The following is a 16781-nucleotide window of genomic DNA, read 5'->3' on the forward strand; positions in this document are numbered from 1 at the left end:
AATTTATTACCAATTTTAGTTTTTACCTAAGGAAAGCATGTAGGAATCAGTGTAGATTACTTAATAAAACATTATTTAAAAGTGTTGTAGTCCCAGTGTTGAATAACACTAGAAATAGTAAGGGGAAATAGCAGTATAATTTGTTATCTGTTGAACTGTGGCTTTTAGAAAATCATGTCAAATTACGTTGTTAGTCTCAAAATAAATAAATAAACAGTTAAATAATTTAAATTATTTGAGTAACTTAAATAAGTAAAATTAAATAATAATAGTAGCTGAGTATAGTCAGAGAAGTATAGCCAAATGACCAAGGTATAAAAGAATTGAAGTGTGAAGTAAAATAAAGAAATGTGTATATGATACAGTCTTCTAAAGCATGAAGATACAAAGAGGTTAATATTGAATTACTTATACCCAGAATAGTTTATACTATATTTTCTCAAACCCGTATTACTTAACTCCCAACTCTAAGGATTCTATTTTTAGCTTATACTTTGTCTTCTGCATGAATTTCCCTTTGCCCTCATTCTCTGTTTTCACTTCTCCATATTCACACTTGTAGTTTAAATGTCTTCTTCCCTTTATTTCTTTCTGTAGACCACTCTTCTTCTTCTGCTTCCCATATGCACATCTAGTTAACTTCTCAAAATCTTTGCCTGTTTTAGTCATTCATCATTGTATGAATCTTGGGGGGAGCTTTCACTAAAGAATGAAAGTACCGTGGCTTGAATTTCTATCTCAAACTTGAGCCTTTCCATATTTCCTTAGATGACAATCTTTAGTCTTAGAATAGAAATTTTATCTGTGTGCTTTTCAGATTTTGTCCTTACTCATATCTAATTTTCTCCTCTCTCGAACTCCTTGCCTTTAATTTTGAACTTCTTTCGCTTAAATTTTGGTGTTTTTGTTGTTGTTGTTGTTGTTGTAGATGGACATAATATCTTTACTTTTATTTATTTATTTTCATGTGGTGCTGAGGATCGAACCAAGGGCCTCACGTGTGTGAGGCAAGTGCTCTGCCGCTGAGCTACAACCCCAGCCGAAACTCTGTTTTTAATAGTGTGTAGACAACATTTCTTGAGTCTTGAGCTAGGTACTGTTATTGAAGTGTTAATGCAGAGGCTGATTACTGACTATCATAGATGATATTAAGAGGAGGCTGGAATTGGATAGCAGGTTAAATTGGATCATTGAAAAGCTTAGGATGAGAGGATATTTGGACTGAAAAGGACTTTAAAGAAACTTAGGCAAATATGATTATGAATCAGAATCACAATGTGTTTTTTTTTTTTTAATTGGTACCAGGGATTGAATCCAAGGGCACTTAACCACTGAGCCACATTCCTAGTCCTTAGAGAAAGGGTCTTGCTGAGTTGCTAAGTACCTCACTAAGTTGCTGAGACTGGCTTTGAACTTGAGATCCTTCTGCTGAGTCATTTTTTTTTTTTTTTAATGAGGCATATTTTTGAGCTCTCCTTATATGTATATTTTCTGTATCTGAGTCTTTGAAAGCTTAGTTACATTTATAAAAAGATTGTTAGGAGATTCTATGAAGTTAGCTTGATCCTGGTTATCAGATCAGCATTTATAAACTGTTGAACTGGTCCTACCTCTTTACAGACAAATAAAAAAGGTCTTAGTCACATAATTTAACATTAGGCCTACATCAAGAACTCCTGTCTCTTGATTATTAGCTCCCCCTCCTTTAGCCCATGTACACTGATTCCCTTTCTATGTCATTCATTTAGCTAACAAGCATTTATTTAGTACTCTTTGGATTAGGTGTTGTTTCATTTGGAGGAGACTGTATAATATAATAGTTGAAAGTACAGCTGTCTAGGATAAAGGTGTAACTCAGTGATAGAGATCAATGGTCAGTGAAATTATGGACAGCAACCAAGTTGCAGTCTAGTCAGCAGGAAAGAGGGAAGAGAAGAAGAAATTGTTTTCCCTTTCAGAAGAAGTCTTCCCAGAAATTGCACACAAAATGTATGCATAATTTCATTGACCAGTGAAATTAATAATTTCAAGACCCTGAGTTCCATCCCCAGCAAACAACACCGCCCCCCAACCCCCCCAAAAAAGAGTATATCTCTGGAGCTAGAGTGTCTGAATTTGTATCTGGCTTTGTCATTTCCTACATTTCCTACATCTGAGATAAGTTTGTGACAAACTCTGCCACAGTTTCCTCATTTGTAAAATGTGGACAATAATTTCAGAAGTTGATATTTTCTAACATACTTTTTATGGCTTAAGAAAGTCCTTTTTGTTATAATCTATACAGTTGCAGAAGATAAGTTTGCCAGTTAGGATGAGGTTAAAAACAAAAAACACACACAAATAATATGGGGCCCTCAAAAGAAATAGGTATCCTGGAGTTGATAGCTTCATAAGTATAAAAAGCTCAAGCTCCACCTCTTTTGCTGTGCTGGCATCCTGTGTGACTTCATGATCCAAGGTGATTGCCTGCACTCCAGTAGCTAGTTGCAGTCTAGCCAGAAGGAAAGAGGGAGGAAGAGAAGTGATTGATTTCCCTTTCAGGAAGACTTCTTTAAGAAGTTGCATACAAAATGTATGCATAATTTTATTGACTAGGAATCCAACCACATGGCCATAAGGTCTAGAAATGTCTCTTTTCTGGCTTGCTATGTACTTAGCTAAGTATTGAAAGGTAATGGAGATTGGTGTTTGCTCTGCCATAATAACAATTTTGAATAATTCAGAATTGTTAAATTAAATTCATGGCTCCTATTGAATTCATTTAGGTTATACAGATTCAAAAGAATCAAAACTTGAGTAAGCTTTTTTGTCAGTAAGAGATTTCAGATTGAGGGCTTTATCAGTTCATTTGAATGTGCCTAGGAATATTTTATTAAACAAAACATGGTCCTTTCTTCATTTATAGCTCATTAAATATTTTTTTTTTTTTTGTGAGAGTGGCAGTTTTTCAGTAGACCTAATTTATCTGTTGTCTTTTCTAATTAAATTATCTTTTAGCTTCTAAGGGAGGTAAAAATATAAAAATGAAGGAATAGTTTATCTCTAATCACCTAGTATATGAACACTTACAGTAAATGCTCAATAAATGGTAGTTGCTTTATTATTACTTTTTTTGTGTGTGTGTATGTGTGTGAGAATAGGGATTGAATCCAGGGCCTTGTGAATACTAGGCAGGCACTTTACCACTGAGCTATGTCTCCAGGTTCCTTTTAAATTATATTTTGAGACAAAGTCTTGCTAAAATTGCTGAGACTGGCTTAATTTGTGATTCTTCTGTCTCAGCCTCCTGAGTAGCTGAGATTATGGATATGTGCTGCCACTCCCAGCTATTTTATTATTATTATTACAAGTATATGATTGTATCATTTCCAAAGCCCTATGTAGTTTAAAAATTGTTACTGGAGTTCAGTGTTCAATTATTTCAGTATTGAATGGAAACTGATATTTTTTTCTTTCTTTTTTAAAATATAAAACTATTATTTTAAAATTCTAGTTCTCAATTTTGAACCGTATGGACTCTCCTTTTCCTCATCTGGCTTCACTGGACGACAGTCTCCTGCTGGAATTTCTCTTGGTTCAGATGTATCTGGGAATAGTGCTGAGACAGGGCTGAAAGAGTAAGTTCTTTTTCTTATTAAAATTGAGAACATGGAAGTATTTAAATGTCTTTTAGCATTTGAAGCATTTGCTTTCTGCCACTGCTTTGTGTCATCTGGATTATTATTTCCTTATTTTATGATGACTTCCAAGAAATTTATTGTTCCATTGGTTTTCAAGAAATTCAGAGAGAGGCTCATTTGTGATAATGTGTTTTAATATAATAGCATTGAAGAGTTCCTAAAAGTCCCATAAATTCTGTATGGGCTGTTTTATCAGTGGTTTCTGTTTATTGCTCTCAAGGTACTAATATTGTACAGCATTTCCTTATACTATAAGAGCTAACCTAACTTTCAAAATAGATGTGTTTAAACTTTACACATAGTAGTAATGTGTATATTATTACTGTATACTGTAAATTTTTAAGAAGCATATCAGATTTTGTGTACCCTGGTAAGTATTAAGTGTATTATTCTACATTTTTCATAATTTATTTGTTATTCTTCTGATAAATGCTGCTTATAACCATTTCATTAGAATATTGACAGATATAGAGATGAACATAAAATGAAGTGAATGACTTTAATTGAGGAAGCAGAGGGGCAAGGGAAGGAGAGACATAAACCATCCAAACTCAGGGAGAAACTTACACAGTCCCTTTCACCTACATAACAGGTGAAAGCCTCTGCTATTTTAAAACTAAATGAGGATCTAGGGGATGTGACAGGGCCTTGTAAATCCTCTACTACCTGTACCACCCTCAGAGAAAAGTTATTTGTCAAGACTGCTAAGAAATTATATGTGTTATATTATTGTGAAATGGAACATGAGAAATGAATTTGAAAGTTCTTTTCAAAGAAGATCATAATTCACATATTATTTCAGATTGGGAACCTGTGTGTTAAATCAGCAAGATGAATCAGCTTTAGAGGGAAGACAGATACTCTTTTGTAGTCCCTGGCAAACTGAGCATAAATAAATAGCAAGCCTAATTTAGAATTTCTTACCTATAAGTCCTTTACTAAGTAGAACCTTACCTTAAGTGTGAATTCCTAGAGCTAAGTTAAAGTATACCTCTAATCTTTTCAGTGGTTACTGGTTTAGATTTTACATCTGGGTTTCTGAATGGTCTGATTAAAAATGAAACAAAGACACAATATATAAAACCATGTATAATAGTGTTGTCAAAATCTAGGCAAAGATGACTTACGTTTAAAAAAATTCTTTTACAGTATGTTTCATATCATTAAGAAGCATATTTTATGTATTAAATGGTTTTATGTTGCTTGTACTTATTTTCCCACTTTTTAGACTGACTGTAATAATGCACAGCAAAATGTGTTGATATTAGGCATGTATGCAGTTGAAATAATTGAGAAAAATCTTTAAAATAGTTTAGGACTCCTTTTACATTCTTTTGTCCCCCATTTCCCATTTTGCCTGCTGATATGGATTGGATTCCCTGGGGAGCACATTCTGTAATGGCATTTAGTTTGTAGAATATTAAGTGGGTGCCCTACGGATCCACATCTGTAGAAAGAAAGGGAAAGAAGCAGGTTTGGGCAGACAAAGAGGCAATGTAGTACCAATGACAGCCCCAGCTGATCCCATGGGAAGTTTTGGAGTTAGAATGACCTTTCAGAATTAGTTGTCCTGAGCTGGGCCAAGATGATTGACCACAACTTTATACTTCTGTTCATCAGTAATTGGATATGGGCTGCCCTGGTAGGAGCATGATCTTTGGTAAGGTAGCCTTTTGCAGCTGATTAAATCCCTGAACAGACTGAGATCTGGGCATTTTCAGCAGTTGGGCAACAGTCCTTTATTAAAGGCATCCATCACATCTTTTTTTTCTTTCTTAAACTAATATTTGAGTCATTTATCAATAAATGATTTATGGACATCTGTTCTTGTTGTTTTTGTTTTGGAAATAATTAAAGGGAATATTTTGGTTAAAAGGGGTACAGAGATGTTGTAACCCAGCAGTGGGTATTCATGATTGCCCTAGAAGTGCTTGCTTTTGAGTATCTTGGAGGTACGAGAGGTCATTTTAGTGATTCCCATGACCAGTTTTAGATCTGCTTATGGCAAGGACAACCAGTTTTCTTCCAAGAGGTTTACTATTATTGTTTTTTTATTTGTTCTAATTAGGTATATATGACAGCAGAATACATTTTAATTCATTGTACACAAATGGAGCACAACTTTTCATTTCTCTGGTTGTACAATATGTAGAGTTCCACTCTATATACGGTCATACATGTACCTAGGGTAATGATGTCCATCTCATTCAACCATCTTTCCTGCCCTCATAACCTCTTCTCTTCACTTCCTTCCCTTTGCCCAATCAAAGTTCCTCCATTCTTCCCACCTCTCCACCCCCATTATGGATCAGCATTCACTTATCAGAGAGAACACCTGGCCTTTGGGTTTTTTGGGATGGGCTTACTTCACTTAGCTTCATGTTCTCCAACTCCATCTATTTACCTGCAAATGCCATAATTTTATTCTCTTTTAATGCTGAGTAATATTCCATTGTGTATATATAACACAGTTTCTTTATCCATTCATCTATTGAAGGGCATCTAGGTTCATTCCACAATTTAGATATTGTGAATTGAGCAGCTATAAACATCAATGTGGATGTGTCACTGTAGTATGCTGATTTGAAGTCCTTTGGGTAAAGACTGAGGAGTGGAATAGCTGGGTCAAATGGTGGTTCCATTCCAAGTTTTCTAAGGAATCTCCATACTGCTTTTCAGATTGGTTGCAATTTTTTTGCAGTGCCACCAGCAATGTGTGAGTGTACCTTTCCCCCCCATATCCTCACCAATTTCTTTTTATTATTTTTGTTCTAGTTGTATTGGACAGCAGAATACATTTCAACTCATTGTACACAAATGGAGCACAACTTTTCATTTCTCTTGTTGTGCGTGATGCAGAGTCACACCATTCATGTAGTCATACATGTGCATGTAATGTTCGTCTTCCAAGAGGTTTTTTAGATAACTTCTTTTCCCTATCTTTTAAAAACTTTCTATAAATCTGTGCTGTACCTGAAAGAAAAGGGGGAAATGAAGATATATTTTTTTTAATAATATTTATTTTTTAGCATTTTGCAGACACAACATCTTTGTTTGTATGTGGTGCTGAGGATTGAACCCGGGCCCCATGCATGCCAGGCGAGCGCACTACCACTTGAGCCACATCCCAGCCCCAAATGAAGATATTTTTAAAGGAATATCTCTCAGTAAAAATCATGAGGAGAAATGAACCAATCCTCTGTAAGAAATGATTTATTAGCATTCAATTTTCCCTTCAACTACTTACTACCTAATAGTATCAGTATGAAATATTACTACCTATTATTTTTAATTAGTTTAGTACAGAAAACCAAATTGATCATGATTCCAGCAAATTAGATGCAAGTAATAAAATGAGTACAAATATTTTTGAGCATTTTTTAAAGATTAAATTTAGCATCTACTCTATTTTGTAGTATAAATTTTTAAAGTGCTGTTAGAAACATGACAGATGAGCCAAGTACAAAGACTTTTTTTTTTCTTGCTTTCCCCCCTCCACAGATTTATTGAGATGTAATTGGCAAGTAAAAATTGCATATATTTAAGGTATACGACATGGCATTTTTGATAATGTATCAAAATGTAAATACATGATAATGTATTTACATTGTGGAATGATTACCACAGTCCAGTAATCAACAGATACATGCAGTTTTGTGAGAATAATAGAGACAGTCTGGCTACTTCTACCTGTGCTTATGATTGTATTAGTTAGTCCAGATTCACAGTTGTAACTTTTGGGAAAACATTAGGTTAGTTTGTATGCTAAATTTGACTGTGGTGTTTTTGCAGAGATACTGTGTCTTAGCTTTTTGAATTGGGCACCTGGCTTCTAATCAGCATTATAATTTTTCTTCAACTCAGCTGTAAAAAATTCCTAAGTCTCGTGCTTTTTCCTAAAATCTTTTTTCTTATGTAAACAAAAATTTTTTTTTTTGGGTGTGTGTGTGTGTGTGTGTGTGTGGTGCTAGGAATTGAACCCAGGGTCTCAAACATCCTAGGCTGGCGCTCTGCCACTAAACTATAACACCAGCCTTCTTTTCATTTTTACAAAATGACATTTATAATAGTTGAAAATGTAGTTAGTGTTCACATTAAGAAAATCTTTTGGATTAAAAGTAAATTTGTACATAGGAGTGTATTTGAATAGTTTTTTTTTTTTTTTTTTTGCTTTCATCAAGATTTTATTTAGTCAATTTATGCTTATGAATTATTATTTTGTGAATTTAGGCTTAATCCCTTTATATAGCTAAGAAACTTAAGAGTCATTTCTGATTTTATTCCATCAGAATTAAAGATATTTTTGAAAAGTCAATGGAGAAGAGGAACTGATTTATAGTACTTCTATTTTTGTACAACTTATTCAAGCAATTAAATGAAAATTAAATGATCTGAGGTTTTTATTTATTTTTTTTTTTTTTTTAATTTTTTATTGTGGGTTGTTCAAAACATTACAAATTTCTTGACATATCATATTCCACACTTTGATTCTAGTGGGTTATGAACTCCCACCTTCACCCCATACACAGATTGCAGATTCACATCAGTTACACATCCATTGATTTACAAATTGCCATACTAGTGTCTGTTGTGCTCCGCTGCCTTTCCCATCCTTGATCTGAGGTTTTTAAAACTAAGTTTGGAGTTCTGTTACATTAAATTCTTTGGTTTGAGGGTGGGGAGGCTGGCCATAACTAAAATGAAATCTAATGATCTAGGTTTTCTTCTGGTATATAAAATATAATACTAAACCTGCTTTTAAAAGGCCATTGGCAATAAAACGCATTGAAAAAAAAAAAAGACTCCAGAAAGTAACTGTTTGACAGTTATTAAATTTACTTGCTTTCCTTATGTATTTCCCTAGAACAAGTGGCTTGAAGCTAGAAGGTATAAAGAAATTGTGGGGAAAAGAGGGCTATCTTCCTAAGAAGGAAAGCAAAATTGGTGATGAAGTGGAAGCTCCACCTATTCCTCAAGAGAATTTAACAATAGAGAATATGGATCAAGTTATAACAAAAAGGGATCAGTCTCAAGTGCTTACACAATCTAAAGAGGAGAAAGAAAAGCAGCTGTTGGCTTCATCATTATTTGTTGGGCTAGGATCAGAAGGTACAGTCAATTTGGTAAGTAATCAGTTATGCTCCTCAAAGAATTTGTGTTTCCTGTTATTGGCTCCTCGTTGTTATTGGCTTTCATCTGTATACATGGCGAGAAGTGGCTTCCCTGGCTTTCATCATCTCCTAAACTCCATAGCGACCAGTAACATACCTTTTATGTCCCTGAGGAGGAAATCTGGTCAGCTTAAGCCAGGTGTTCTCTCCGGTCCTGTCAGCTAGGGCAAGAATCAGGGTCCAAGTAAAGCTACACATGTGGCTATGGGTATTACCACCCCTGTGGGTGAGTAGGACAGTTTACTAAAGGAAGAAGGCTTGATTGAAATATTGTTAATAATAATAGAAAACAATACTGAATATGTGCAAAAAGTACATCTCAAAGTGGAATTTTAATAGTGAAAAATAGGAATCATTTTAGATAGACGTGTAACTGTAGGAGAGTGGTTACATAAATTATATTCTCTCAGAATATTTTTCAGCCACTAAAATGATCAGAATTGCATTGTGAAATGAAAATACTTATGGTATGTTAAACAAAAAATGCAGTGTATAAAGTTTTATTTATATCTTGTTTAGAGCTTTACGTAAAGAAAATAAAATTATTGAGGCTAGAAGGAACTACATGATATTTTGATAATGATAATTAGATATTAGGATTATGATGATTTTTACAATGTCTTTTGCTGACATTATTTTCATAATAAAAGAATGAAAGTTGTAGTAAAAGACAGGTGCTGGTTCTGAGCAAGCAGGAGAAGAATCTATACCATATAAAATTAGCATGTATCCTTTTGCCTCTCAACCCCAACCTTTTCTGTGTTGCTAGTAGAAAGCAAACAGGATTGGGACTAACTGGATATGCTTTTACTGTATCATACCTGATTGATGACTGCTTTTCCCCAGCAATCCTTTTTATTTTTTTCTAATGTTTAAAGCTCTTAGTTAAATAAATCTAGGGTATATTCATGTCATCCTTTTTTTTTTTTTTTTTGGTACCAGGGATTGAACGCAGGGGCACTTGATCAATGAGCCACATCCCCAGCCTTGGTTTGTATTTTATTTAGAGACAGGGTATCACTGAGTTGCTTAGCACCTTACTTTTGCTGAGGCTAACCTTGAACTCACCTTCCTGTCTCAGCCTCCTGAGCCACTGTCATGTATTCTATTTTAATTAGTTCTTATTTGTAGGCCTGTGGTCTATTGTAAGTTGTTTTTTTTTTTTTCATGTTATTGTAAGCGTCAAAGTTTATTTTTTCGCCTTCACCTTTTTTATTTCACCTTTATTTTTAAGACGTTTTGTCTGGACATACAGTGCAATGCTTTTTATGTATTGTAATGATGATGCCCTCTGGCTTCTATAGCTTCAAATTAATAGCAGATTGACAGTGCAGAAGAAAGCATTAGACACAAACAAAAAAAGGAACAGAGTGACCTGAGGGACAGTGTCAGGTAGTCTAACATACATCTAATCTGAATCCCATAACTACCAAAAATGGAAAATATTTGTCCACTTCCTCTCTTCTTCCCTTTCCCCTCTTTTTTTTTTTTTTTTTTTTTTGTGTGTGTGTGTGGTAATGGAATGTTCTTTTTTGACAACTTCTCAATTGGGAGATATGAAATAAACTCAGTCTGTTGAGAATTGGAAGGTGTTGGGGCTTGAGAGGGATAGAGAAAGTATGAAAAGGGAAGTAAAATTCTGGTTAATTAGAATCATGTGAAGAGCTACCTTCACATGCAGTGTTGAAGCCCCCAGGAGCATGGAGACATGGACTGAAAACACTGCTAGTCTGCTGACTGATTCTAGGTTCTAGAGGCCAATATACACTTATACCATGATTGTCCTTAAAAAGATTTTTAGACCATTCCTCAGGGTTAGATCACTTTGCCATTGCTGTCTTCTCAGTCTGTGGCAAACATTGCTAATCAGTTACAGAATATTTTCCTGCTGAGTTTTTCAGTCAGCCTCTGCCATTTGATTCTTCAGGTAAAACCAGCTTTTCTTCCCTGTTTATTAACTCATTGACTATGAAATCACAATTATTATAGATTACTAAATCAGGGTTTGGAACATCCTTTTATTGAGGGTAACTTAGGCTTCTGCAAGACAACTCTGGGGAAAAAAGGTGTGTGTGTGTGTGTGTGGGTGCTGAGTTTCTCACAGTTATTAATTTATCCAATTATTTTGAATATTCTGAAATCTAGCAAGTTTTTAGGAATTGTTCATGACTGACTTTTTGACCTTATTTCTTTTTCAAATTTTATGTTTTTAATGAGAAACAAGGTTTAACTAATAGTTCAAAGTTATGTAGCTGTCACAATTTTAGGGCTTAACATTTTATTCATCTCTGATTTTTTTTGTTAATCTATGCTTTAGATAGAATTTTAGCAAGTGAGTAAATTACTCACCTGAAATTATAGAAGAATCTTTAAAACTCATGACTAGTAAAATAGTTTTTTTATATTATTATTATGTTTTATTTTTGTAGCTGGGAAAAGCAGACACAGTGTCTCACAAGTTCAGAAGGAAATCAAAAGGCAAGGAAGCCCAAAGTGAAGAAACAACCAGTGCTCATAGTGTGACCTGTTCTTCCCTTAGTTCTTTATCAAAGGTGACCTGTGAAAATAATTACTTGAATACTTTGCAAGGGAAAGAAGACAAAGAATTCAAGAAATTTTCTTTCAGCTCACAACTTTTGGATTCTGAGTCTCTCACAGAACTGCCCTTGGTTGAGAAACTCTCAGATTGCAGCCTGTCTGCACCTTCTTTGTTTGCTGATAACGACATGGAAATTTTTCATCCTCCTCCATCTACTGCAGCTTCAGTTGCCAAGGGAATCTCTTTAGCTTCTTCTTTGTTGGAAGAAACTACTGAGTACATGCATTCAGATCTTATGGAGGTCTGTAATAATGAAGCTGTATCAGTATCTTCTTGCAAGATTTGGAAAGATGATTGTTTATTAATGGTCTGGTCAGTTGCTAGTAAGAGTGGTTCCGAATTGAAAAGTGCTAACTTAGAAATTTTTCCTGCAGAAAATTTCAAGGTAAGACAATGAATATTTTATCATTCTACCTTAAATGGATAGTGCTTACTTAGTGTTTCTGCTGTTGGCTTGTCTGATGGTTTGTAAATTTCTTCCATATCCTTCTTACTTCTTTAATAAAAATAGGTAAGAGATGTGATAATTATTTTATTGTTCTGAGTAGGGACAAAATATTCAAAAGAGACAAGGAAGCATAATAATGATTTTATTGGGAAAGGCCATAGAAACAAAGCGAGTTTAGATAAAGCACAGCAAAGAATGTAGGCTTTTGACTCATACTGCTTGACTTAGATCTTGCTTCTAAAGCTTAATATTATCTGTGTTACATGATCAAGACATTTAGCAGTTTTGTGCCTCAGCTTTCTTTTGTTAACAGTATATGCCTGTTATTGTGAGGATTAAATGAGTTAATATCTGTGATACAGCAATAAATGGCACATGAAAATTTTTTTAAAAAATTATTTTCAATATATATTTTGTGGGTCTTTCTTCCTGCACTCTTTAAATATCTCATTTACTCTTTTTTTTGTAATTTTTTCAACACTTTAAAAATTTTTTTATTAGTTATTGTTGGACCTTTATTTATTTTGCTTATATGTGGTGCTAAGAATTGAACCCAGTGCCTCACACATGCTAGGCAAGCGCCCTATTACTGAGTCACAACCCTAGCCCCATCAACACTATTTTTTAAATTAATTAATTTATTTATTCTAATTAGGTATATATGACAGTAGAATGCATTTTGATTCATTGTACGCAAATGGAGCACAACTTTTTATTTCTCTGGTTGTATAATATGTAGAGTTGCACCATATGTGTGGTCATACATGTACCTAGGGTAATGATATGTATCTCATTTCACCATCTTTCCTGCCCCCCATGTCTCCTCTCCTCCTCTCCCCTTTGCCCAGTCAAAATTCCTCTATTTTTTCCATTCCGACCACCCCCACTCCCCATTATGGATCAGCATCCACTTATCAGAAAGAACATTGGCTTTTGTTTTTTGGGGATGGACTTGTTTCACTTAGCATCATATTCTCCAACTCCATCCATTTACCTGCAAATGCCATAATTTTATTCTCTTTTAATCCTGAGTAATATTCCATTGTGTATATACAACACAGTTTCTTTATCCATTCATCTATTGAAGGGCATCTAGGTTCATTCCACAGTTTAGATATTGTGAATTGAGCAGCTATAAACATCAGTGTGGATGCATCACTGTAGTATGCTGATTTGAAGTTCTTTGGGTAAAGACTGAAGAGTGGAATAGCTGGGTCAAATGGTGGTTCTATTCCAAGTTTTCTAAGGAATCTCCATACTGCTTTCCAGATTGGCTGCACCAATATGCAGTGCCACCAGCAATGTCTGAGTGTACCTTTTCCCCTACATCCTTGCCAACACTTTATTGTTGTTTGTATTCTTGATAACTGTCATTCTGACTGGCGTGAGATAAAGTCTTAGAGTAGGGTTCTGAACAGACACTTTTCAGAAGAAAATATACAGTTGATCAACAAATATATGAAAAAATGTTCAAAATTCCCAGTAATTGGAGAAATGCAAATCAAAACTACTATACAATTTCATTTACTTTTATCAAATTCATAGATTTAATAAAACAAAACTAAACATCAAAGAGTAAGAATATAGTGTTTACCATCTACTTTTTTTCTCTCACTTATGTATTACTTCTTACTGAGTGTTCAGGCAACTGTTCTGTTGCTTCTGCAGCTCCAAAAGACTACCATTGTGATTTTTGGAAGTATGTGTACTTGCATTAGCATATAGATGTCCTTGGTAGAGTTGCAGTGAAGTTTGACCAGTATATCTGTCTTCCACAAAACTGACCCAGTTTCCTCTATGAGTTAGAATGGGTTGAAAGAGATACAGTCTGATCCACTGACCAGGGCAGAAGTTCTTGACTGTAGATGTACATTTGAATCACTAGTGGAATATAAAAAAAAATAAAATAAAATAAAACCCAAGATAAACCCTATTCCAGTTGCCTGAACCCTACCAGCTTGAGTAAGTGTAGAGAATGAGAATGCAAGAAATCTGTATTATTGTTATTTTAAGAACTCTTCCAGCTTTAAAAATCTGGTGCCAGCAGCTAGGAGTATAGCTTAGTGGTAGAATGCTTGCCTGGTATGCATGAGGCCCTGAGTTCAGTCCACAATACTTGGGAAAAAAAAAAAAAAGAATCTGGTCCTAGCCAGGATTGAGAGCCACCAGACTAGAATTTAGTACTCTTTAAAAAAATTATACCTGGGTTTTAACTGTAATGCTGCTTGTGAACATAATCTTGGCCTGTATAGTACTATGCTAGTGTGTTGTCAGTCATCTTCATAATGTAGTTTGTTAGCTTCTTACATTAGTATCTTTTTTACCATTTCAATTAAATAGAAAATTGATGTTCATATAATAGAGGTATTGATCCTTATTTTAATACTTTTATTACTTGTATTTAAAGATCACTGAACAACTTGGATGTTGTTTGCCTGTAATGGAAGCAGAAAGCACCAGAAACTTTCATTACAGTGTACAGTTGGAAAAGCCTTTTACAGAAGGAAATCTTTCTGGCTTTATAAATTATCAAATGATCGATACTCATTCTGTTCAGCTGGAATTTTCCATAAACTTATCACTGTTAGATTTCATTAGGTAAGTATTTTCTGGAATGTTAATTTAGTTATTCTTTCAGCAAATATTTTTTAGGCTTTTTTTTTTCCCTAGACGGAGGCACTATACTAAATGCTGGGCAATAGAACAATTAAAAACTGAACACAGCCCCTATCTTCAGAGTGCTTTTAGTCTAGGGAGGAGACATTGAACAATCACATAAATATATGTTATTATGACTTGTGCTGTTAAGAGAAAATAAATGGCATAATGAGAGATTATACTGTGACATCTGATTTAGGTTGGGGTTGGTTGGTGATCTTGAGAAACTTCTGAAAGAAAGTAATATCTAAACTGGAATAATGTCATAGATTCTGCATGACTCTTTAAGCTTTTAAAATTTCATTTGTATTTCATTCATTTAATCAGTTTTTCATAAAGTCAGTTTGTTAAGCTCTAGAGATTGGTAAGAAAATTACCCAACACAGTTATTAAAGTTTATTAACATAGCATTTGTGTTATGTTAGGCAGTGTATAGATTTATTAAAATAATTGAAAATAGTTTCTTAGCTCTTCTTCTCTAATTTAGTTTTATAAATATACTGTTTTTTAATGTTTTCAAAAATGAAGGCTGCCTGAACCAAGAATGCAGAATGCCTGTGAATATTTATACAATTTTTTAATCTCCACGCATCCAGTTATGTTACACTGCTATAATTTTTGTCCATTCCTTAACATTTTTTAGTAAAAAATGTGTTTATCAATCTTTCAAAGAGGGTTTATGTGCATGGTGTTGTATAAGGAAAAATCTAGCCTTAGAAGATCTTCTATTCTGGGACTGTGAAAGTATTTTTCATGATGAACATTAGTAAGAAGAAGTACAATATGTGTCACACAAACAGTTGTTTGGTAGGAACTGATAAAATCCTCTGTATCTTTAAAAGTATCTTTTTTCCCCTTTAAATGTAAAATTAATGCTTATAAAAATTCAAATGCCATGGAAAAATATAAGTTGAAAGTGAAAGTTTCCAATAATAATCCCACCCCCTGAGAAGCCCATTGTTAACTATATTATCTTTAGTGTCATAACTATTTTTTAAAATATTTTTTTGGTTGTAGATGGACACAATAACTTTATTTTATTTGTTTTATTTATTATTTTTTTGTGGTGCCCGGGATAGAACCTAGTGCCTCATGCATGCTAGGCAAGCGCTCTACCACTGAGCCACAACTCCAGCCCCTCATAACTATTTTTAAAACCATATTTGTTTAAATTCTTTTTCTTGGTCTAATTTAGTTAAAACACTAGATCTTTGTATTCCTACTCTTTTACCTGGCTTTGTTAGAATATCACATCAACCCCAAATCAAAAGAGTACTTGAAAGAAAGGTTTTATTTTATATTTGAATGATTCATGAGATTACTTGGTAAAATTTTACTGGAATGACTAATATCCAGAAAAAGAGAAAATCAAGTGGTTTATTGAAAAGACATTTGCAATTTAATAATATCTTCTGCTTTCAGTGTTTTCATTAGGTTGGAGAATGACTGTAAGCATTCTAATTATATTTGGTTTAAAAACATAAATTTTGTGGGACCCAGATTTATAGTGATTATATTTTATTTCCATGAGTTTTTAAAAATGTGTTTAGAAGAATTTCATTCTTATGCACACAAATCTAATTTTAAAAATTATTTTCAGGCCATTAAAAATCTCAACTGAAGACTTTGGCAAACTCTGGTTATCCTTTGCAAATGATGTGAAGCAAAATATAAAAACATCAGAATCTCAAGCTGCTCTGCCTTCTGCCCTAAAAACACTGCAACAGAAACTGAGACTTCATGTTATTGACATTATAGGTTCGTAGAATTATGTAAAGGCAGTCTTGTATTTATAGGAGCTTTCTTATAATCAGAACTCAAATCAAGTTGTTCAAGTGTCAGATTGCTTGGAGTTTTATTTACTATTATGAGCATTTTCAGATGAGTGTGTTTTTTAGATCGCATTAAAGATATTTTATTGAAAAATTCACATAACATAAAATTTACTATTTTATCCATTTTTAAATTTATAAGTTCAGTGGCATTAAGTACATTCACATTGTTATGCAACCATCTGACATCCATCTCTAGAACTTTTTAATGTTCCCCAACTGAAACTGTATTCATTAAACATTAATTCCCCATTTCCCTTTCCTTCTTCAGTCCCTGGCAGCTACCATTCTGCTTTATGACTTTATGAATTTGACTACTTTAGATATATTAGATTAACAGAGTCATATAATATTTTTCCTTTGTATCTGGCTTATTTCACTTAGCATAATGTC

At 33.9% G+C, this 16781-nt stretch overlaps 1 protein-coding gene across 5 annotated transcripts in view; it reads left to right on the forward strand.

The window, feature by feature from the left end:
* The window catches only part of Ap4e1 (adaptor related protein complex 4 subunit epsilon 1), a 77775-nt gene that overhangs the window by 43539 nt on the left and 17455 nt on the right, over positions 1-16781 (forward strand). For all 5 annotated transcript variants that reach the window (XR_006855438.2, XR_006855439.2, XM_046461434.2 and 2 more), the window contains 5 exons: positions 3494-3617; positions 8545-8803; positions 11281-11835; positions 14306-14496; positions 16157-16314. Coding sequence is in view for 3 of the 5 variants with exons in the window: in XM_046461434.2 (XP_046317390.1) it covers positions 3494-3617; positions 8545-8803; positions 11281-11835; positions 14306-14496; positions 16157-16314 (1287 nt within the window). In the remaining 2 variants the exon portion in view is untranslated. The remainder of the gene's footprint in view (positions 1-3493; positions 3618-8544; positions 8804-11280; positions 11836-14305; positions 14497-16156; positions 16315-16781) is intronic.

This window comes from Marmota monax, unplaced genomic scaffold (assembly GCF_021218885.2).
Source record: "Marmota monax isolate L192 unplaced genomic scaffold, Marmota_monax_Labrador192_F-V1.1 WCK01_AAM20220418_F8-fsc00001, whole genome shotgun sequence".
Classification (NCBI taxonomy): domain Eukaryota; kingdom Metazoa; phylum Chordata; class Mammalia; order Rodentia; family Sciuridae; genus Marmota; species Marmota monax.